This window comes from Phalacrocorax carbo, chromosome 8 (assembly GCF_963921805.1).
Source record: "Phalacrocorax carbo chromosome 8, bPhaCar2.1, whole genome shotgun sequence".
Taxonomy (NCBI): domain Eukaryota; kingdom Metazoa; phylum Chordata; class Aves; order Suliformes; family Phalacrocoracidae; genus Phalacrocorax; species Phalacrocorax carbo.
The window spans coordinates 40,574,161-40,597,954 of record NC_087520.1 but is presented as its reverse complement, the minus strand read 5'-3'; the positions used below and the strand labels follow the sequence as shown (position 1 = coordinate 40,597,954).

The 23,794-nt window shown below is 43.0% G+C and overlaps 1 protein-coding gene across 1 annotated transcript in view; it reads right to left on the bottom strand.

The window, feature by feature from the left end:
* Positions 1-22,106, bottom strand: part of CDYL2 (chromodomain Y like 2) — a 61,504-nt gene extending 39,398 nt beyond the window's left edge. The window contains exon 1 of the mRNA XM_064459636.1: positions 21,820-22,106. Coding sequence (XP_064315706.1) covers positions 21,820-21,843 — 24 coding nt within the window. The 5' untranslated portion in view covers positions 21,844-22,106. The remainder of the gene's footprint in view (positions 1-21,819) is intronic.
* Between the last annotated feature and the right edge of the window lie 1,688 nt (positions 22,107-23,794).

The window sequence follows — 23,794 nt, the reverse complement described above, 5'->3', positions numbered from 1 at the left end:
CTTACGGATGGTAGTAAAGGCAGTTATGAAAGCTGTCGCTGTTCATCAGACGGATGCATTTTAAATCATCTGAGACTGTAGCTAGTTAGAAATCTGCATTTAAAAAGTGGGGACAGTGCTCTAGATGTGGAAATGCAAAGGCATAAAACCATATTCATTGATATTTAACGTAGAGTGTGTTTTGGAGCAATTAGACGGACTGTGTGAGGAGGAGGTTTGCTTACAGTGTGGATGAAAGGCACTAACACATCTGTGCTTGTACAAATGTCTGCAATGAGTCAGACTGACTACACCACACTGCATGGCAGGCTCTGGCCGCGTGCTGCCGTGAAACTCCTCTGGCAATGGTAGAGTCCCCTGGGAGCTGCTATCGGAGTGGTGTGCTGCGGAGGAGACAATCATAGGTTACCCTTCTGCTGTCCTCAGGCCCTCCATCCTCTTGAAAGTGACTTTGGCAACAGATGGTTACCATTCCTTGACCTCAGTGAGTCCTGTTTCAGCCTAATTCACACAAGCTAAGGAAGTGTTAATTGATGAGTCCCGAGTTGTTTCAGGCCATCATTATTCCTGATGATAGGGTTGCAGCCAAGTGTTGGCAGTACTTCCAGCCATAGGGGTTGCTACAGATTGGAATCCATTACTCCTTTCACCAAGGTCCCAAGGAACAACACTGGGGTTTCTCTGGCAGAGAGGTACAGATCTTGCCATCCTGCTCAAAATGCCTGCCGAGTCACTCCGAGGGTTACTGTGGAGGCATGTGCCACATCTCCACGCTGACGGCTATCTTCTCTTTCTCTTGATAGATCATGCAGACATTATCAAGTGTCAGGGTGAGACTGCAACTCTGGTGAAGCTGAGGAACCATTTAGAAATGTCTGTGCTTGAAGCAGTATTGAATATGTAAGCAGTGAATATATTAGGAAATTTTCCATGTATTTGTTAGTCAGATCCCTAACTTGGTGGTTGTGTTAATACTGCTGCTCCTGGATGCATTTACAGCAATGATGTGGCAAAGGGCTTTGTTCTGTGTGCCTCTGTAAAATAGGGCACTGTATTTTTATAAATGTAGGGTTTCTGAGATTTATTCCCTACATTTGCCTCACTGGGATCAGGCTAGTGTATGTTCTCTCTGTGGCACTATGCCAGTCACAAACCAAAGCTGTGGAAAGCTGCAGCTGTCTGCTTGTTATTAATTGAGGGTTAGTGCAGAGACCAACATATATTGGTGCTCCAACACGCATACTGTCTTCCAGATACTTTAGGAATGGAAGCTTAAATTCACACCTCACTGTAAGAAACCTCTGGGTCACACTTAATACTAATATCCCACTTGCAAATCGTTTATGAAATTACAAAAAGGAGTTTTAACAAATGGCTGATAAGTTGTTAGACTCTTATGAATCTCGCACCTAATTAGTCTTCTAATTCTAATGAGTCCATAATTTTCTGATGTCCTTGCTGTCATCCCTAGCACAAACTATATGTGTAGTCAAATTCTGGAACAGATGTTCAGAGAGGCTGTGGAATATCCATCCTTGGAGATACTCAGAATTTGACTGAACAAGACCCATGAGTAACCTAATTAAGCTGGTGCTGCTTTAAGCAAGGGATTGGACCAGATGATAACCAAAGACCCTTACAACCCAAATTATTATACGATTCTAAGACATGTAAATTTTGCCTAAAACATGTACTAAAAATTTATTAATTCTTTTCCACTTGGGAAAGCAGCTCCATTTGGAATCCATTTTGAGTTCTATGCAATCTGTGGAAGGGGGTGTATGAACCTACACAGTTAAGCTGAATTTAGGTTTACCAGGTGGCTGGAAGGGAGTTTCCCACAAGCAGTTCTGAACTTCCTTCTTTCCTTGACCTGATACCATCAGGGTTTGTTGACTTTCAGCTCATATATCAAGAGCAATCTACTTTCTGAGATGTACAAGGGAGAGATGGGTCGGAGGACCAGGGTCAGCTGATCACAAGGTTAAAAAGATTTTCTTAGTCATTAAAGGGACATTTTTTAATATGAGATACATAGTGAAGTAATTTTTCAGTGTATTTTCAGTGTTTGTATGAACATTCAGTATTTATGGTATAAGTAGAACAAGGAATGCGCTAAGTCAGGCTGTGAGCATACAACATGTTCCATGATAGCAGCTCATTTGCTCTTCGTCCAATATGAAGGAATTAAAGACGGGGATAAAAGGGTTAAGTTACCACAAAGAGGAAACCTGCTAATAAAAATACACTTGCAGTTCATATACCTATCCTGGAGGTTTGTGCAGAGACAGTAACAGAATGCTCTGCAGGACAGGATGCTTAGATGGGGCTTCAAAGTCTTGAGTTTCTGTTTCTAGTGCTCCTCACCACCTCAGCTGCTCTCTTCATTTTTATGTGCCTTATCTGTACAGAACACCCTCTCTGCAAAGTGATTTCAGACCTGGTGTTGAAAATGGGAAAGGTGCGTTGAAATAATTTTTATGTACAGCAGTTTACAAAATGAAAATTTTGGTGAAGCAAATCTGGTTTGAAGCCCAGTGAGCGATACAAAAATAGGAAAAAACCCCAAGATGAACCCGTGGTGAATATCTGCAGTTAGTATCTCTGCTAGCTGCTGCTTGTGTTTAGCAGTTTTGTAACAGATCATGCAGTATGATGTCCTGACAAGACCAAGAGTTTCCTAGTGAACTCGGGAGGGGTAAGAGACTCCTAAGGTGAATACATGTTTCTTTTTGCTGGGGAAAAAAATACACCTGGATTAGATGGCTCTGGAATCACATAAGGAACTTCTGATCACGTCAACCTTTCTTTTTCTCCAAAGAACAGTTGTGTACAAAGGCACACATAGAAAAAATAACGTAGAAATAAAAAATAACACACATGATGGAGGACAGGTACAACCTTACTACTTCAACAGAAATACAGATAAATATTGAGGAAAACATTGCTTTTTCTATACTTGCCAGCTGTAGCCTAATGACCTCATCCTTTTGGAATATTTTTAGGGATATTAACTAAACTGGCTAAGGTATCTGGCACACAAATAATCTTGCCTTCTAGATAAGAAGAAGAAAGTATTTTAAGCTTTGATCTTTTGAAGATCTCAAGATGATATGCACGTAGTTAAAGTTTTTAGTTTAATTCCAAGGACACAAGAAACTTTAGGTGGTCATGGAAGAAGGATTTAAACAAACCAACAGTTTGTCTTTCAGTAATCAGAGAATTTCCCTAGAGAGTATGCATCTCCCCAGTCCCTACTCTGAAATGTTATTGTCATCGTTACAAAGCACCATGCAAATCTATCCTTCTAAACGGGTACTAATGATCATTACTATTATTTAACAGCATAACAGGTGGAGCTTGGAGCAGTGAGCACTTTCCTTTAATATGCTGTGTGCCATAATGTTTTATTTGTTCTTAAAATTAAATGGTCAGAATATGTTAATCACAAAATCTAGTATAGGATGTGTGTCAGATCAGTGCTAACGATGACTTCGTGTGCCCCCAAGACAAAGATGTTAGTTTTGCAGCATAAAAATTTGGTGTTATTCCGGAAGAGACCTTGCCCTTGGCTGTTGAATGTCACACGCAGTATTCAGAATATGCACTGTGCAGTACAGGGCAAATCCAACACATGCAGTACCGTATGCTAAGCTATCTTTACGATTTCTGCCTTGTTGATTCCGTTAATGCACACAATTACAAATAGCCAGTGCAGATTTTAAAAGGCAAGTTCGCACCTGTGAATTACTTCTAAAGGGAATCTGAAATATTTTACAACCCGTGTAAGGATATATTCTAGTTAGATGACAGCCACTGTGGAAAAATGAATGGGGAATGCTCTTCAGTTTCTCTAAATGGCTAGAAAGAGTCTTCTGAAGGTGACAGTAAGGGAGAATAAAGTGTTTGAATCACCTGTACATCAACATTTTGCTGGAAATTTTTCTTGCTCAGATGAGCGCTCTGAGGTGTTTAGTAACTTCCTCTGATGGCCATATAATATGAAATCATTTTTATTCAAGATAATCAAAATGTCTGAAATCTTTCCACTTTCAATTGTTTGGTGCTGTACTTTCTTACTTCTTTAAACTCTTCATAATACTATATGTATTAACAACGGAGAGCCCTGTCCAAGTAAATCAATAAGCCACTTCAGTTTTGTGTATGGAACATAATTGCCTTTTTTCCTTCAACATAAAAATCTATTTGGCTTCAGTTTTTTAAACAGTAGATATTTAGACAGCAAAGAGATTTTTCAGGCTCTCTTCTACTTTTTTCAGGCTCTCTTCTAGTTTACATTTTAGGATCTAGGATCTTTCCTCTGCCTAATGCCTGTCTAGCTACAGGACTTGTAAGTCAGCAATATGAAATCTAATCATGTAAGTTACTGTGGGCATGGTCCAATGGATGGCATCCTGTGATAATCTAAATTCGCTGCACGTCCAGTGAGAAAATTTATAATTCTAAATAATTAGTCTGGAATAGTTTGTTATTTGGAAGAGTATAAATGACTGAAAATTTCTGCTACATGAGAGTGCTATGAGCTTTACAGTTTATTCACACACTAGAACTCATTCTCAAACAGTTGGTCACCGTGCTTTTCTTAAAACTGTAGATTTCTAACCACTGTTTAAAATAAAAAGCTAATAATATCCTGTTCATCAGATGTTCTAATAATAATGGTGAAAGAGTGCATGCTTGAGCTTGAGCTTTCTGGCATTTTAGATGCCCTAAAACTGAAAAATACAAACCCATTAAAATAACAGTGACCTGCCAGAGTGAATGCCATGATACCAAAAATTTTTTTTCAGTGTCACTAACATTTTCTCTTTTTGAGAAATGATTAGTCTGTGGCTAGAAAACTTTTGGGGATGTAGTGTCTCAATAACATTTTGAAAAAAAAAACAAACTCGAATACAACTAGAATACAGATCTAGAATAAGTTTTGTACACCACGGCACCAAAGAAGGACCCGTGTCACTTCCATTTAAGAGGAACCTATGTTCCTTTTCACTATGGTGGCTCAGACTTGATTTTTTGCCTGTTGTGACATTACTGACAGGCTCACAGATTCACAGATTTGAAGGCCAGAAGGGACAATTATATCCATCTAGCCTGGCCTGGGTTACACAAGAATGTTTTTCATTCAGCAGTTCTGCACCAGGTCCCAAATTCTGATTTAGTTAAACAACATCTATTAGAAAATGATGGCACCTTATTTGAAGTGATTGACAGAAAGTGCTCCGTTGCTGTTAGTGAATCTTTCCAAGTGCTATAAATAAAATGCTCTAACCTTAATGTTAAAAAGTGCGTCTCATTTCTAATTTATGAAGGCTAAACTTCCAGCCACTGGCACCTTTTGTATCTCTGTTAGCTAATTTCATTTTCCAGACCTTAAATCCTGCAAAGTGGTTTGCAGCTAACTGAACAGATGGTCTCCATATTTCTTTAAGTTTTGTAAAATTTGGGTGCTAATGTGATGGCTCTGTCTAAAATCTTGTAGCTGCTCCAGAAGCCATATTCTGAAATTTCATGTTAAGTGTTAGGGTTCATCACTTGGGTTTAAAGTTCAAATTCACATTATTTCATCTAATTTTGAGGGAGAACATTTTTATGAAGTGCAGGACTATAATAACTGCATTCACCAGATCAATATAAGTCACTTATCTTCTTTGTTTTATTGCTTAGAAAAATAATGCACGTCTTAAAGAAGGCAAAATTTTGACGGAAGGAAAAGGAAAAATTAAATGTAAGGAAGATGTGCAGTGTTCAGTTCTGTGCCCCAGTTTTACTCCTGCTATGCAAGACGTTTACTACTTATTGTCTTAAATCTGTACCCATGTGTTCAGTCACATGGAGAAAGAGAACAGTCTTCCCCTGTGCTATACTGGATCATTGCATACAACTACATAATTACCCACATCTGTCTACAAACTGCTTTACATCCGCACAAATCTGCACCCTTTCTGAAACAGGACAACAATATCCTCATCTATTTGGGAAAAATTCAAGTGCTAAATATTTATTTGAATCTATTTAGAGTCATAATACTATGTAAGTGCAAAATCTTAAAAAGAAGTCATATGAAAGTTACACATGCTGCAAAAATTTAATAATCTACCTTTAAAAAATAAATTTTCAATGTTTGGGTTTTTTAACACCACATGCTATGAATTAAAAAATACTAATTAAATTAAAACAGAACACTTCAGGAATGTTCTGAAAGCAGGCGTATAAAGCACTAATCAAATGAAAGGAAAGAGTTTAAATACTTTGAGTTTGCTGGTTTGTACATTTTTTTACCATGGTAAAGTACATTCAAGTCTTTTTATCCAAAGGATTAGTATCCTTTGGACACATGTGTCTGAAAATAAGAAAGGAGTTGGTTTTGCTGACCTGAGGAACCATTCACTAGGCACGAGTGATTCACCATGAAATATGCTGTGGGAAATGAAGAAGTAACAGCATTTTCTTCTCAACCTCAAAGCTATTAAATAGTTTGTTGAGACTGCTGGGGTACGTGAAAGAACTGCTGTCACTTTAGAGCAGACAGCGAACCAAAAATTACATGATTTTCTCAAATGAAAATTCATGACTAGTGAATCAATTCCTACTAAAGTATCCCAGTTCTGCATTTCAGAGAGCAGGGAACTCCACAGGGTAAAATCGGTCAGTAGTTCGCGTTAGTGGTACATGAGCTCACTGGTCCGGGGCAGCCAAGTTTGAACGAGATTTTCATTCACTGATGAAAGTACATAAGCTACACTTCCCCATCCTCGTAATACTTTTGTAGCCTACATGAAAGCTGTACATATTGAGCTTAATTTTGAAGCCAAATTTCTGTGGACTCAGCTGTGGACAACCTGTCTCACCTTCCAGGCTTCCCTACATGTGGAAGCAGCAGAGGGAGGCAGTGGGGTGCCAGTGTGCTGGCATGACGTCCCGAAGACAACGCCAGCAGCATCCAGGGAAATTCCACTAAGCAGCACAGAGGGAGGGGATGGGATGGGAAGAGCACGGAGCGCGGCTGAGCACAGAGGAGGAAGTGCCTTAGAGCCTTCAGAGTAGAACAAGAAGTTGGGATTAGGAATGATCTTGAAATCACTGTACATATTGCCGAAATTATACGTCCCCACTGGTGAAGAAAGTGACTGTCACATGGGAGATTTGCTACTTTCTTGAGCTACGCACACACGCAAAAATGAGCAGCACAGTTCTATCACAAGGAAAGGTACTGCAGTCCTGTTGTGTTCTAGGAAAATGCCTTCCATTTTCCTGAAAGAGCACTGCAACCTTTTGCACCATGAGCATTCTGGAAAGTTGTGAATATTTTCACTTAAGAGCCAGACCCTCAGGTATATTTTGGTTTCAGATAGCTGAAAACCTTTCAAAAGGCTTCATAAAGCAGCAAGGGAAAGATAGCTTTACTGAATAGTAGGATAGCATTAATTTCTTTAATATACATAAATTATGTCCCTGTAAGTGACAGCAGAACCTAGCATATCAGATGTTTCTCTAATCATCCAAGTCAAAAGCTTTAGATTATGCCTTAGTAGAAATCACAAAGCATTACACCCCTGGTAGATTCTGATATGTTATTTAAACAGTCCTATACTCCTAGTTATGCAAAACCAAATCTCTCCAGCACTGTAACACGCAAGGTCAATGCGGTTAGTTGAAGTTCTGTTTTTTAAACGACCTTTATAAAAATATTTAGCCCTATGGCTTTTAATTTTCTTGGTATATCTACCATATTTCTCAGCTTTTCATATTAGAGCACAGTGGAATAATTTTATAGAAGTAATTTTTTAGTTTTTGAGTGTTCCAAAGTAGACTGTCCAAGAACATATAATTTACAATACATGTCCATTAATAAAACTGTACTGTAGCCAGAAAAAGGTGTGATAGTACTTTTCTTTTAAAATGATACCAGTTCATCACCCTGAGTAATTTTTAGGTTTCTATGGTGAACACTTTTTCTGCAGAGGAGGCCTGGGAGTTTGCGGGCTGACTGAGTCTTTCCTCCAATGCATTTTAAGTCCTAACCACTATGGGAAATAGGTGTTAGAAATCCTTTCCAGAAGCAACCTTTAACTTTAGGAGGAGAGGGTGAGAACTCTGCTCATTGTATGATAGAGCATGATCCAGATATCCATTTCTTTTGATGAGAGTGATAATATAAAATGGCTGACAGTGATGAGGAGTTGATAGCCATGACTGTAGAATTAATAAATTTGGAGATCTCCTTCCATCCTGCTTTGCTGAAAGTGAGATAAATGGTGCTGCAATGAATTTTGCCCTTTGAAGGTCAGTGTCCATGCTGCACATGAAATGAATCCTTGCCATTCATGTTTTACAAGAACAATATTAACATTCATGAGCCTTTCAGCTTTAACCATGTGATGAGTCTGGTTAACAACACCAAGTCCTTATCTTCTGTGCGTACCGATTTCACAAAGCAAACCAGTTTGTTTCTATGTGAGTACGGACCGCCTGGACTTTGCAAATGCCTGTGAACATGGTGACCTGGGGCAGTGGGAGCCATCTGCAGTACAATGTCATTTCAGCTCCGTTCTGAGAAGTCTGATCAACTTGATGCTGAAAACAGCTGCTAAAGTGGGTGAGCTACTTACACTATGGTTGCTGATGTTGCAGAAATTGGTGCAGCATAGAACCGGAGCAGTTTTTTAGAGCTCTACAGTGTACGAGGCTCAAAGGTCAGACTGAAAGCACTGCTGTGCAGGACTGAGAACTCTGAAGAAGCTCTCAGTCCTATATAGAATTTATTAAGCTCATTAAAATAACACCCAGTCCTAAATGAGCCACAGCTTTACTTACTCTCTGTTGTGGCTCTTGAAACTCAGAGAGTGAGATTCCCTCACACAATAGCAGCAAGAAGCCACAGATCGAGAGCAGCTGCCACCATGTTTGCAAAGGGGAACGTGCTGCAGTTTCTGTCCCAGAAGTGCTGCAGCTACTGGCTTACCCCATTCAGAGATGGCTCTTTTTGAGTCAGAGGTTTGAGTAACCTTCTCAGAAATGGAGCTAAAGACTAGTCACCTCAAAAGAAAAAAAACAACCACCCAAGACAAACTTGACTGTTAAGCAGCCTCGGTTTGTCCTCGGTTTCCCTCAGTTACACTGTATCTGTCACTGCAAAGCCCTATTATACTACTGTAGCATCAGAGGGGGCATGAAATTGTAGGTCTTGCTATCAGTTCTTCTGTGAGATCTAAGGCTTATCACGCAGTTCCTCTGCTAACCCCGAGGCTTACTACTCAAGTACTTTCCAAATCTTGAATAAGTGATATATCAAATACTAAATATCTGTAGGCAATCCCCAGATATCCCCTCAATGCCTGTAAAAGTAGATGCATTTAATTACACATCCAAAACATACCTCTGTGATTCTCAGCACTAAACAACATCCTCAGCGTGTAACGCTGGACTTTGAAAAATCAACTGCCATGAGACTGCAACTTTTGATTACCGGAGATGCTTGTCACCTTGGAATGGCTGCCTTTTGGTGGTGATAGCAGCAACAGCAGCTGGACATGAAGTAAGAAAGTGTTTAGGGAAAGTTCTGTTACAGCTGTTCTGAGCCACACAAAACCTCGAATTAATAAGGGAATCTAGAAATTTTACAGAAGTCTTATGTTAACGCAGAAATTATTTCAGTTACCCAAGGAATTCTGCCTTGTGGCTTGGGGATAAAAGAGCATTAAAGATGCTGCCCTTGGTTTGTGAACTGTACTTTGGACACATATCTTGAAACAGACTGTAGAAAATCAAAGGACGTACACTTAGGTATAACAGCAATGCAGATTGCATATCCAAAATAAAAGAGTGGCTTACACATCATAATTGATCAGTAAGCAAGACCTTTTTCCCTGTATACTAAATAGACTATAAGAGCAGCAGTTAATAGCAGGGGAGGAAAAATGCATCATTCATGGTACAAATAGAAGGCCCAGTTCACGTTAAACGGACCTGTGTTGTCTTCTAAGCACAGCAGGTTGCCAGTGGTATTTGATATGAGTGGATAAAGCACAAAGAGTAAAAGCAGCACAGTTGCAGAACAATGCAAATCACAGCCCACAGTAGCTTGTCAGTAAGTGGTAACCATGCTCACACTGCAATACTTTATACCACTCCTAGCAGTGAGCAACGTGGTATCGCTGGCACTCACTACAAACGCCGTAAGTCATGTCATGTCAGAAAGCCAAAGCACAGGATGGTCAAACAATGCAGGAAAAAAGATCCAGCGTCCTTTGTGGTGCTCATGACAAAGCTAGGCGACATGTTATTCCATTGGGGGAAACAGCAGTCTTCCATCAATTCTTCTAGCAGTTCTTTGAAGCTTTCCGAGGCAGCAAGAGCAACAGTTCATACAAGATTATGAACTACAACAGGCAGTCCAGGTGTGGAGCCATGATGTTCTTTGATGAAAGCGCATTCTTCAGTGTAATGAAAGATTGATGAGAGTAATAATCCAAAGCTTGTGATGTGTACAATGAAAAAAAAAAAGGGGTGTCTTCCTTCGAGCTTGGAATTTTTGTTATCTTGATCCACTTGATAAATGCCGTACAACATACTGTTTGCATAGGCCTTAGTCAGCAGGGAGAGATGACAGGGCCACCTTGGCACTCCTCTTTCAATCTGTCATCTGATGCAAGTGCATGCCAGTGCATGGCAAAGGCACTGGAGGTCATTCACAGCTGGTGGGAAGGCAGTGGGGAAGGCAGCAGGAGGGCGGTGGAGGAGCCTCCTCCCAAAGGCCTCCGACTGGTCTTTGCTGACTGTGGACACGGGAGGGGCAGAGCACACTGATAGTCCTTAGCTGCTGTCAGGTCACACAGGCAGCCTGCCCACTGCGTAGTCTGATGGTGCAGTTATACTTCAGCTTCCCTAGAAGTACCAACACATCAGTACCGTGTACAAAACAGCAGGTTCTAAACCAAATGGGAGTCAGAGGAAGGGGCTGATCCACATCACCTGGGCTCTGAAGGCATTGCTCAGCTCTTGTGATGCCGAACAATTTTGTTCTGAGACACCCACGATTCCCGCTCTTAAATGACGACTGTCACTCTTGACACCAAGAGGGAAACAAAATGTGTCAGTAAGAAGGCCATAAAAGCCGGCCAAGGGCCTCACCGCTTTTAATTTATTAAGAAACATGAGTGTTTCTGTGGGTGTAAAGTAAAAGAGATGCTACCTCCCCAGTGTATGTAATAATACATTATCAAACCCAGCTTTTTCTGGGGTTTCTGGTGCATCATTGTGTATCATCAGTGCACAGATGATTAGGGCTTCTGTTGTACACAAGACATTATCAGGCCACAAGGGTAAGGAACAGGAATATTCAGTGTTACTAAGTTTTGCAGCCTGTATTGCCTATTTTTTATTTAATTGCCTGTCTCATACTTTGTTTTTATATATACAGAAAAAGCAGTCATTTTGCACTTCCATTGTATAAACTAAAAAAACCCAAAACCTAAAACCAAAAAAAATCACCTCTGCTGCTGCCAAAGAGCTGAAGCTGATACCTATTGCTTCTTTCAGTTTCCTTTACTTTTACCACTGTTACCATACTGCGGTGTATTTTGCTGACGATACAAATAATACATAATAGTATACAATAATCTGCATATCAGGTATATAATAGTGACTACTTGGATAAAACGTTGTCAAGTTTCTCATCATCTCTACCATCTCCCTTCCTGTTACAGCACATTGGTTCTGACATTTCAGCACAGAAGAAAATGATGAACCAGTGGTAATCTTTAATTGCACAAGAGTGGAAACTGCTTCTCAACTTTTCATGTTTTTGGATTGTGGAAAGCTTGAGTTTGTGCGCCCAGACTCTGTTATAGTCTCGCTTCCAGTTACTGCAGTCAAATCACCAAGTTTTAATAGTCCCTCACCTGCCAGTATTTATTCCTTCAAGAACTTCCAGGTTACTTCCCCTGGAGTCACATGAAGACATTTTAGTACACAAATGTAGTTTTCCCTGTAATTCCTAGTACTGAATTTGGGGTCCAGAAAGTCTCCATCCTCCTCCCTGTGTGGATTTTGACACTTGAGCCATACTCCTGTTTAATCTGAAGCTATATTGTTATGTTGTACCATTGCTGAACCTAAAAGGTTGCTACTTCCTCTGCTCAGGTAGAGGTAAGTTCAATCAATTCTCATCAAAGAAGGTCTTCTCACGCTGTGTCATCCTAAATTCCTGCATTCGCATTTGCACTGGCGCCCGCTACCCCTCCCTTACATTAACCACCAAAAAACTTTGTGATCAACAGCTCTGCATTTGAAGAGTCTCAGAAGCCACTTATGAGCCAGCAAGCATTACTGTGCATTTTCTTTCTGCATAAACCTTATATAGCAGGAATTCCCCAGCACCCTTCCTGTCAGACTTCCTGCGCTAAAACACCTGAAACCTACCGCAAAAACATTTCTGCAAGGCAAATTCATCAGGTGTATTAATGTGATAATGTGATTTTCTATTTTGCAAAACAGTCCCTTTGCTAAAAAATGAGATGATTTAACAGTTTCAAAAATATGATTAGAGCAAATTTCAACTACATAACGTTTAAAGGAAAGTCCATTAATAGCGCTTTCATTACTCAGGCTAATAAGATACGTAAGCAAAGCTCTCTCCTTCATAGTTAGCCTGACGTTTGACAACAGTTCACAACACTGACCATCACAGTGACTGCAAAGTGACTTTTTTTTTAAAAAAAGTTAATTTTGTATCTGTGAAAGACTTTAACAGGTTGAGCTGGTCAGTTAGAAATTAGAGCGTTTATATTTCAGTATATTAGTAATAATTTCTAGAAAAACCCAACACAATAGCAACTTGATGGGTTTGTTCTAAGTTAGGGGCTTTTTAGTGTGTATGCAGGTAAGGCCTTTAAAGATTGATAAACGTGTATTAAGAACCCTGTAGAGCATTATGGAAGCCTACCAAGACCATCCAAAAATGTCAATACAGAAAAGTTGTGGATAAATCCTTTCAGATGCTGAAATGCTTTTCTCACAGAAGTGGGAGAAAGCTGGTTTTGTTCATTAGAAACATTTTATAACATGAATATATTTTCTAATACTGGCTCGATCATTTTCCTCATTCCATGCAGTTACTCAAATGTTCACTAGTTTATCCCTGTTACCCCAGTTATTAGCCCGAGTGATGGCAATGAGCCAAAACTTCATTATTATTATGCATGTTTCATTCAATGTTACTTCATCACCTCCTACCTTCTTTACTCTCTTTGCTTCCACCACCTGTTGCATCTTGTTGGCCATCCAGACTGTGAGGGCTCCAAAAGAGAAACCAACTTTTTTCTGTGTGGGAAACTGTCCCCACTGTTCTGATTTGTCCTTTGGTTTGCAAGGATACTGACAGTGATTAGCAATTAGAATACCAGAATACAACTTGTGAGGCAAGTATGTTTGGGATCTCTGCAGACTGTATCAACATCTTAGTCAATACTTATGTTTGTTTAATGACTCTAGAAAGTACAAAACTAAGAACTGCCATAGGAGGTCAGACTAAAGGTCCATTTAGCTCAACATTTTGTATATTCTAACAGAAATTAGTACTGGATGCTTAGAAAACAGCATCTCTAGAGTAAGTGCTGCCCTTGCTCCACCCTCTGAGCTTCTGGTGATTAGCAGTTTGAAGAGGTTTTTTTGTGCTGAAAGGTATAAAGGGATCGATCCTCCAAGAAGCTGTTCTAGCATTCTTTCAAACCATTTACAGTCTGACTTCCACAACATCCCATGGCACTGAGTTCCAAGATTTAAATACTGTGAAGAAGTACTTCCTTTGTCTCAGTCATTTGCCTAATCATTTCATTTGCTGCATGCCTTTTCTTGTGCAATGAGAAACAGCATTCATCACTGAATTAACTAATCATCCCCCATTTGTCTTTTCCATACCGTTCATATCTTCCTCGATCACTTCTTCTGCCAGCCAGAAAGTTGTCACAAGGCGTCTTTTTGCTGACAGACATTCCATACCGTCCAACACCCCGCTGGCCCTGCCCTGTGCTATTTCTAGTTCTGTGTTCTTCTTGAAGTGGGTGCAGTACTGCAGATGTGGAAGCACAATGGTATTCCCCAGTGATGGGATGATGATCACCTTCTGTTTCATTCTCAGTGAAACAACGCCCAAAATTACCTCTGATAAGCAGTAGTCTGGTCCCATGGACCGGACATGCACTAGGAGCTGGAACACGTTTTCTGGTTTAGTTTCACCTGAAGGGATCGTGGTCACTGCTCTCCAAGACAGATCTGTGGTGCAAACGGCAGAGTGGTAAATGGGGATCACAGGGAGATACACTTCAAAAGCACACATCTGATCCAAATTAAAATACTAACTTGGACACACCCAAAAACTTTCCACAATGATTCCAAGATCTCTCCTGAATAGTAACGGCTTCTTCAGGGCTCATTGTTGTGCAGGTATAGTCAGGATTATTTTTCCTTTGATCATTAGCTTGCATTTATAAACACTGAATTTCAGCTGCTGTCATCCAGCTCTTCGCTGTCAACCTTCCTCGACAATGCTAATAATAATCTAAAAGTTATCAGTAGAAAATATGCTTATTTTGAAATAATTGATGATTCTGTTGTACAACACAGGTCCCAGTACTGATGTTTGGAAACTCTATCATAGCCAGCCTTCACTGTTTCCTCTCTGTGAACCAGGTAGTCCAAGAGATGACTGATCCTTCTGGACCACAGCTTTGTTTCATCAGCAGCTGCTCCTACGGGATCTTACAGGAAGGTTCTCTGAAAATCCATTTACACGAGCCAGAGCCATTCTTATCCGGGTATTGACTAAGAGGTCCGTGAGACCTGCCTTTCCTCTAAAAATTCATGCTAACCCTTCTCCACACCAAGACACATTCACATCTACCTGCTGATTCTGTTTCTTGTTATAGGTGCTACTCGTTTGCGTACAATGGAGCTCAGACTTCGTGGTGTGCAGTCCCATGTATCCCTTCTTAATCCATTGGGTGCTGAGCACATGTAAGCGATTACACCTCTACAAGGCAATTTCAAATAAACCCCACAAAAATCTAAATAAATGCAGTGAAGTGCCTTATGGAAGAAAATATCCTCATTGTTCTTGTTTTGCCCCTCTGAAGTAACGGGCTGCAAGTTTTGTGGGTGGCCTGTGAGAAATCTCACACAGCCCAAGTGGGGCAACTGCTATTTTCAAAGAAAAGTGTCTTTTTGACAGATGTTTTCAATGTTGTTTTTGTTTTAACATTTTGTTGTAGTCTACTGATCTTGCTGCTACCGTTCACAATTTTGCAAGAGTCAGCCTATTTCCCCTTCTTTGGTAAGCCACAAGAAGAATCATTTTTTCCTACACAAGTCAAACATATCAACTTACTGTGAAAGTTTCGACACTTAATAGATTTGCAACAATATTTAATATTATTACTCATAATGAGTATTGAACTAATATTGGAATCTACATTTTTTTTGTGTAATAGAAGAAAACAGACTGAAGTGTATTTCCCCATAGCTTTGCAGTATTACTGGTCTGAAGTTCTGATAATAAACAGTGTGACATTGTTATTCAACAGGCCAAAAGGATGATTTTCCTTTTGTCAAATTCAGAATATTCTTATTTGCATGAATGTAAAGCAAGCCAGCATTCACATACCTCATTGCTAGTTCCCCTCCATTGCAAATGTTTCACTTTAAATTGTTTGATATATTGTTCTAACAGTTTAAACACAAGGAACAGTTAACTGTTTAGTTCATCTTTTTTGCCAGTGTCAGGATGCCAGTGTCACAAAATGTGCTGCAGAAATTGTTGGAAAAATACACGAGTACGGAGGAACAACAAGGGATTGCACTGATGAAAATGTACAGAGCCGAGAAACTGTAATACTGCTAAAAGTCAAATGAATGGACAAAGAAATGCTATTTACAGCATAGCTGGCCATCACAATTACCCCATTGATTTAAAAAAAATAATTAGCCAATTTCTTTCAATATTAGACCACATTTAAATTTTGCCATTATTTGAACTGTCTCTCTCAAAATATTTTAACTTCCAGAAACAATTACTAAACAATGAGTTTATTGCTGAATTTTAAGTTTGGATCAGAGACCAACCGAAAGTAACGCACTGTATCTGTCAGTCAGTAAGTGCTACAAAAATTTATGTCATTTTAATCTTCAGAAAGGTGGGAGTGCTGAACCTGGACAACGCAGGGAAGCACGCTCAGTTCAGTGTCTTTGGTGGTGGGAAAATCATCACTGCGTGCGTTTAGGCTTTTGAGAGTGATGCAGAGCGTATTTTCAGTAGCCCTTCCAAGCTTATGACATGTGTCTTGAGATAAACTACACTTGATCCAGACAGAACACTTCACGGAGATTGTAACAAAACTGTAACATGCATAAGAAATCAATTGGTTTTCATTATCCCGAAATATGCCAAGCAGTTTACAATGTAATGAGGAAGTTGGAATCGTGGTAACAGAGTGACGTTGTAGGTAAACAAGACAGTCATTATGTGCATTGTAATGTTCCATATGCGGCTTGACACTGGAATTTCTTAGTAAGATAATGAATATTGCCAGAGTTATCCAGTTACACTTTTGAAACTCATTCAGTATCTTTCACTTGGGGAACTGCAAGACCCAGGCAGAAGGGACCTCTGCCCTCATACCTCAGTTCAATCTACTGTCCAGATGACTGCCCGGTCTAGGATGGAAGACTACTGTCTGCACTGCAAATCGCACCCGATTTGGAACAGAGCTCTGGAAACTTTCATTCAGGCAGCAAGATTACTAGATTCCTACCAACTGAGGGCAATATTGCTCACAGGTTACCTTATTTTGAGGATAGTTTCCTTCCAAAAACTGATTTTGATAATAGATCAATGACAACATGTAAAGAAATAGCTGATTCTTCGAAATAGTTGTTAGTAAAGCTTTTCCACTTTAAAACAAAAAAAAAAAAAAAAAAGGTGTCACTTGCAGGTGAGCAGATGCTTAGCTGGTGGGAACAAGCCCCATGTTACTGAAGTCAGCATTGCCCATAGCTTGCCATTCTGCAGAAGGAGGAGACGCTTAACTCTGTTCTATATTCCCCAGATCCTACTTCAAGTCACTGTTTTCTGCTTGTGAAATCAGTCTTGTTCCTTCAACATGGAACTGCTGTCTCAGGAAAGAGGTTGATTTAAGTTGAGAAATAATTAGGTTTACTTAAGTATACCATCTTCTTGCAAGCCACCTCTGTCTTAGAAGATACATGGGTGAAATACTTTAAAAGAGGTGCAAGATGGAAAGCCCCAATGCTCAAAAACTTGCGCTTCCTCACTTTGTAAAACAAAGACTATTTTCTAAACTCTGGATCTGCAAACCAAACCTAGCATCCAAAAGTTCAGCCCCGTTCCCTCCCATTTCATGTCTCCACACGTAGTAAGGATTCTGCAGGCCAAGCTGTGCTATTATTATCTTCAAGTTTTGACTTTTCTGGTACCTGAGCGCAGGTATAAATGGGAGATGTTGTAACTCATCTGGAAATACATTATCTTTCTGGTGGATCACATGAGCTAAAATAAACTGCTGCTCATCCTTACACAGCTGCATAAACAGACTAAGATTTAATCGAAACCTGCCACTATGGTGGACAAGCCTCTTATCCATGGGCATTGTATCATTTCAGTCAGAAGATGCCATTTTTTAAAACATCACTTCTCCACAAAGAGCAATGCTTCAACAAAAAAACTGCTGAGTTTTAAAGACTGATTTTATTATTGTGATCCAGAAATATACACATGTGACAGCCCCCTTCAGAAATTTAGCTATAATCTTCAGATCACTTGCCTAAGGTGTTACAATATAATCTGACGCAATGTTGAAATAAGACTTTAGATCTCAACATCATCATCCCTGAATGTCTAATTGGGTTTATTGTATAAAACCCCCCAAAATATTAAATAAAAAGAAGCATCAAAGTCAGCTTCAGGAGCATCTCTGTGATACTGATAACTGATTCATATATTCGTCAATAAAGTGGAATTTTATTGCAGTAAACAGGATGGTATGTGCTAGGAAAAATAAAGTTAGGCGCACTGTTCACATTGCATTTTTTCCCCTCTAAAGCCACCTCATATACTTGTAATACCAGAGCCTTTGTGAGACAGCTATTTGGGTTCACATAACGCGAGAACTAAATTGTACATGGAAAATACAAAATATTACTTCAAATTACTGACAACAACTTTCATGCGAATCAACAAACTTGGTATTTGAGAGTAAATACATTACCCTTTCTGTTTGTTACCAAAATTAACGAGGATTTCCTATCAATGCATCCAACAGTGTATTTGAATCATAATGCAAGACAGCGCTGCCTTACTGAAGGCCACTGTGAATACCCTGTTGTCAGTCCTTTATTTTCAGTTTGTTATTTCTAAGGAATATACCACCATAGTTCTTTAATGAGTGCTCTTTTGCTTCTAGAATAAATTGGTACCTGTTTCACACTCCTAAAAGAAATATAATAGGAGGTATTTCAGGTGATTAGAAGCAATTTCTAACTAGAAAAAGGCACCAAACACTGAGGTTATTTTGACTGTGATCTTATTTTGCTTCAAAATAAAGATATTAATTGAATTTATCTTTAAGTTTGAAAGGTTGAAAAGCCTTTTAAAATAACATGACAGTAGAAAATGAATGAACCGACAGGATAAATATACACATCTATTTCCAAAACTTAGAATTTTACACTTGGGTTTCTTGAGTGCCACCAAAACATGAGAAGTTAGTACAGGTAACACACACTGTACTTTTTGATGTGCTTTGTCATGGCTCCTAGATTACGATTGGCTTTAACAAAAATGATTTTGCAGCCCATATTAAATACTCCAAATTGCAGAGGTAATTATTGTCTTATTTGCTGAAGTTCAGTACGAACCGTTGAAGAACTCAGATATTACTAATGGAGTCAAAAAGGAATCAGGAGTGTAGTATACCTTTGGGATGTCACCCTGAGTCCCAAATTATTTATTTACACCAATAGCCCCAACGTATTTCAAGCTCAAATCATGAAACTGTTTACTGATCGACCTGCCATCCACATAATGTTTTACTTGTTCGGGAGGACAGAAAACAATGATGTATCCAAGCAAGAACAGAGGTGTGAGCTCTGAAGGCACAAAGCACTTCAACTCATGCGGTGACTGGTGCAGGACATCACAGCTATAAGAGCTTCTTTCTAGTGAGTCCCTTTGATGCAGTTGGTTTTCTGGGATGGGAAGGAGCCGGGAGGCAAAGCTGAGTTGTTTTTTAAATGAAGCTACTACCATCTACACACTTGCTACCTATCAGGCATACAAACTCTTCACCTTTCTAGACATTTCTTCTGACCTCTGTCATGGAGAACATCCCAGTGGAGATGCAAAACATAGATGGATTGATAATCTAAGCCCTGCACATACTTCTTCCCACACGTCCAACATATAGATGAAGATTTTACACTGCGACCAGTTGAGATGGTCATATTCCAAACACCTCACACGACAAGAAATGAACAGGCATACTTCCACTTACCTGTTCTGGTAGATACAATTCTTCCATATTACATACAATGATAAGCAAAAGTAGTTCAAATAGAGTAACAAAGAAAGGAAGTGAATCAGACACTTTGAACCACAGTACTAACAATTCACATTCATTCATGCAAATGTTTGCAAAGCGACTGGGCCTGAAATGGACTGCAAACTGGGTTGTAAGCCTGCTCTCTCACAGAACACCTCCATGCCAGGCTACTGCTTGAGCAAAATCACTCGTATGCCGCGCAGCAGTACTCAATGCACAGCCCACGCCCAACTGCCCAACATCGTCATCTGATAATGACACATATATCATAAAAAAGCAGAATTTTTTAATGCGAGTAGGAGCTAAACCAGCACGGCTACCACTAGCCTAAGAGCTACTACTTTTATTTCTTTCCAGAACTAATCCAAACATCCAAAACTTAGACAAGACCAGGCAAAGATCTTCCACGCATCCCAGAAACTACCAGTGCAAAATTGTATTGCTAACTTCTTTGGGTCAAAGTTGTCCTTCACAGAACTCCTCCCGGCTACGCCAGAGACACAACAGCAATACAGCTGACATGCAGTATCCTTGAAGTTGCAAAGATATAGTTGACAGATATCGCAAAACGGTGGGGAAAAGGTCAACGATACTACTCAGATCATCATGTACTTCTGATAATTTAACGCTGTGTAGGACAGCATAAGTGCTGCTCACTTGAAAGGAGGTCTGTGTCCCACTTGGCAAAACAAAGTCCTGATAGAGCAATATCATCCCTTAACTGTGACCCCTGTTACAGACTTTGAAAGACCATGACAAAGTAAAAATTGCCTGCATGAAACCCACCAGATCCCTCCACTTCCTGCACTTAAGACCCTACAGCTGATCATCAAGATCATCACACAGCGAATAAGCCCAACCATGTCCAACCAGCTGCAGCAGCAGTTCCACACCCAAGCACGCCCTGATGGCTGAGCAGTGCCTAATCATCAGCGCACAGTTCCAACTGGAAGGTGATCGTTTCTGTCCCAGCCCTTACTCCGTGCGCTCCAGGCACCCACAACGCAAACGGCCGCTTTGCCATGAAACGCGGAGCCCGAGGAGGTGCTCCACACCAACAACTGGTGTAGGACGTCCAGTCTTGCTAGGTTTGTTTCGATGGTAGACTTCCACCCCGGTTCCACTTACTGGAGCTAGATATTTAAAACACCCGGTTCCAGTCTTTCCTATTTTTAATTTCTGCTTTCTCCCTTCTCCAGCACGGGAAGAGTGGCTCGACTTGTTCTCAGTTTGGGCATTAGAACTGGGTGCCTGAGGTCAAAATTTGGCTGGGTCTCGCCGACTGCCTGCCAGCCCCTTTTTTTCTCTCCCTCCCCCCGACCTGGAAGCCGGGCGGCCGTCGCCCGATGCACCGCCGCTCTCCCCGCCGCTGCGGCCGGGGCCGGGGCCGGGGCCGGGGCTGGGGCCGGGGCGGGCGCACCCCCGCACGCCGGGCCGGGGTGTGTGTGGGGGGGGTGCCCCGCACGCCCGCCCCACCTCGCACCCCGACCCCGCACCCCGGGCCGCCCGGCCCCGCCGCCGCAGCGGGGCCCCCGCCAAACTTTGCGGCCCGCCCTGGTGCTGGGGGCGCGGGGCGGCCCCCCCCGGCCCGGCCCCCCCCGGCCCCGCCGCCGCCCCCGCCACCCCCGCAGCACCCCGGGCGCGAGGTGAAGCAACCTGGCGCCGGCTCCTGCACTTTGCACAGCGGGCGCAGAGCCGCCTCCATCCCTGCGCCTCCCGGCAGCGCTAAGGCGCATTTTTTCGCACTAATCTGCACATTCAGCACGTCCAGAGCGCCTATGACTTTACCTGGACTTTCTCCACTCTCCGGGCTCATCACACTGCGATCGCCTCCCCATCCTACCGCTAACTCTCGCTCTCCTTCACTCCTTCCTCCTTCTCTCTTACAAGGCCTGCTAAGATCAAGCCCGATGGAAAGTAGAGAGAGAAAGAGAAAGAGAGAGGCAGAGGGAAGGGAGGGGAGCCGCTCCATCCCTCCCTGCCCCCCCCCCGGCACACACGCCAGCCCTTTTCCCCCCACCCCAGCCCTTCCCTCGGCGATTTCCTCCGCTCTTCGGCAACTACGAGGGCTCCGCGGAGCGGCTCCCGCAGGCGCCGGCGCTGCCCCCGGCGGCGCCCCGGCCGGCGCCCCCCCCCCCCGCCGCCCGCCCGCTCGCCCCGCGGCGCCCCGCGGCCCCCCGCTAACCTCGTAAAGGTCCCCTGAAGCCATGCTGGGTTGCGGGACTGGGCTCCTCCGCGCCGTCTCCCTCTCTCCACCTCTCCCGCTCCCCCACTCGCTCGCTCTCTGTTGAGTAAACTGTGTTTTGCAGAATGACAGGCTTTGGGGCTGGCTGTGCGCAGAATCAGAGGCGAGGAGAGGCAGAGAGGCAGGCGGCGGGGCTGGCGTAACCAGCAGCTCGGGCGCACAGCGCCGGGAGCCGCGTCTCCCCCGCGGCGGCGGGGCCGGCGCCCCCCCGCCCCTCACACACACACACACGCACACCCCGCCCGCCGCCGCCACCCTCCCCGCCCCTGGGGGTGGGGGGGAACGACGGGGACCGGGACCGGGACGGGTCCCCCCGCGCCCGCCGGCAGGGAAAGTCCCGGGGCCGCTCGGAGGGCGGCCTCCTCTTCTTCCTCCCCCCGTCCCTCCCTCCCTCCGCCACCCCGCTCCGAGCCGGGAGCGCTTCAAACTCTTTCCGCGGCCAGGATAAATAAATAAATAAAATTAAAAAAATAAATCGGGGGAGGGGTGGGGGTGGGAAGGAGCGAGCGGGCGGCGGGGAGGGCCGCGCCGCCCGCCCAAGGTCACCGCGGGGAGAGGCGGGCGCGGGGCCGGCTCCCCGCCGCCGGCCTCGGGCGGCCCTGCCGGCCACCTTCCCGCCCCCTGGGCGCCGCATGGCCGCCCCACCCGCCCCATGGCCATCGCCGAGGAAAGGGAAAAGGAGGTGGCGGGATCCCATCCGCGAATCCCCCGAGAAGGGGCAGCCTGGGGAAGGCGGCGGGTTTTGGGGCCATGTCTTGCCCACCCTCCGCCAGGCAAGGAGAGGCCTCTCCCGCTTTCTTGCAGCCATTTTGCAAATTAGCCGGTCCTCTCCAGGAAATGGAAGCTGCCCTCCCGCCACCTGGTCTTCACGTGGAGGCAGCGGGTGGCCAGCATTTTGAAGCGGCTGTGGGATGTGGGGCTGCACGAAGCTGTTGGCTCTTGCCGCATTAGCGCCTTCTGGGCCTTTTCTCTGAGAAAAAGGGCTGCCCCATGGCCGCTAGCGTCCCCACGGCCCAGCGCGGCAACTTACCTGAGTGAGGGGGACCGTGTGAAGATGGCACCAAGCAAGCTGGGTCCCATCTCAACCTCCTGCCTGCCTTCATCTGCCATTACCACCTATGCCTCCTGCTCAGGGACTCCCATGTCGAGGAGATTTTCTCACACCGGCTTGGCCATCAGTGAAGATGAACTAGCTCATCGCAAGAGGATGCCCCGCTTTCCACCAGGCATGATGGAATCTTGAGGAGGCAGGAACCAGTGTGTGTGGCAAAGGGCCCTTAGTGCGATGCCGTGGCCACCATGAAGCAAAGGGCTCTGCTCTGTGGAGGCCACTTCAGTATCAAGTTGTGTTCCTGCAGCTTCACGCTGTGAAGGATTTGTTTCTCCAGGTAAAGTGTTGAGCATCCTCTCAATGTTACCTTTCTTGATACAAAAGAGCGCCGTTAGGGTTTCTAGACCCCATGTTCTCATGGCTGACCGCTGGTAGTCATTCCCCTGGAGCCTGGGAGCTGAGTGCTGTGTGGTCTGGCTTTGCCATGGTGGTGGCTTTTGTTCGTCTTCGTTGTGTTGGCATTTTTCATCTCTTGATTTCAGTCCTTCGTGTAACGCTGCGCGCTATGTTAGTGGGGGACTTGGAACTGCCCAGACTATTATCTGGGCAGCAGATTGGAGCTGGTTATTGAGTATAATACAGTAAGTCTGGGCATGATTAATAAATGTTGCTGGTATTGAGCTCTGAATTATTTCTGGAATGTAATTTATGACCAAAAATCCTGGTGCGGTCCAAGTGGGGTGAAGCTGAAGACCGTTCTGACTGAGAGGATTCCTGTTTGAAATACCGATATTGGATATTTTGAATGCTGTCACTTTTTATCATGAGAGTAGGAAATAATACATGAGCAGCCAACTCTTGACT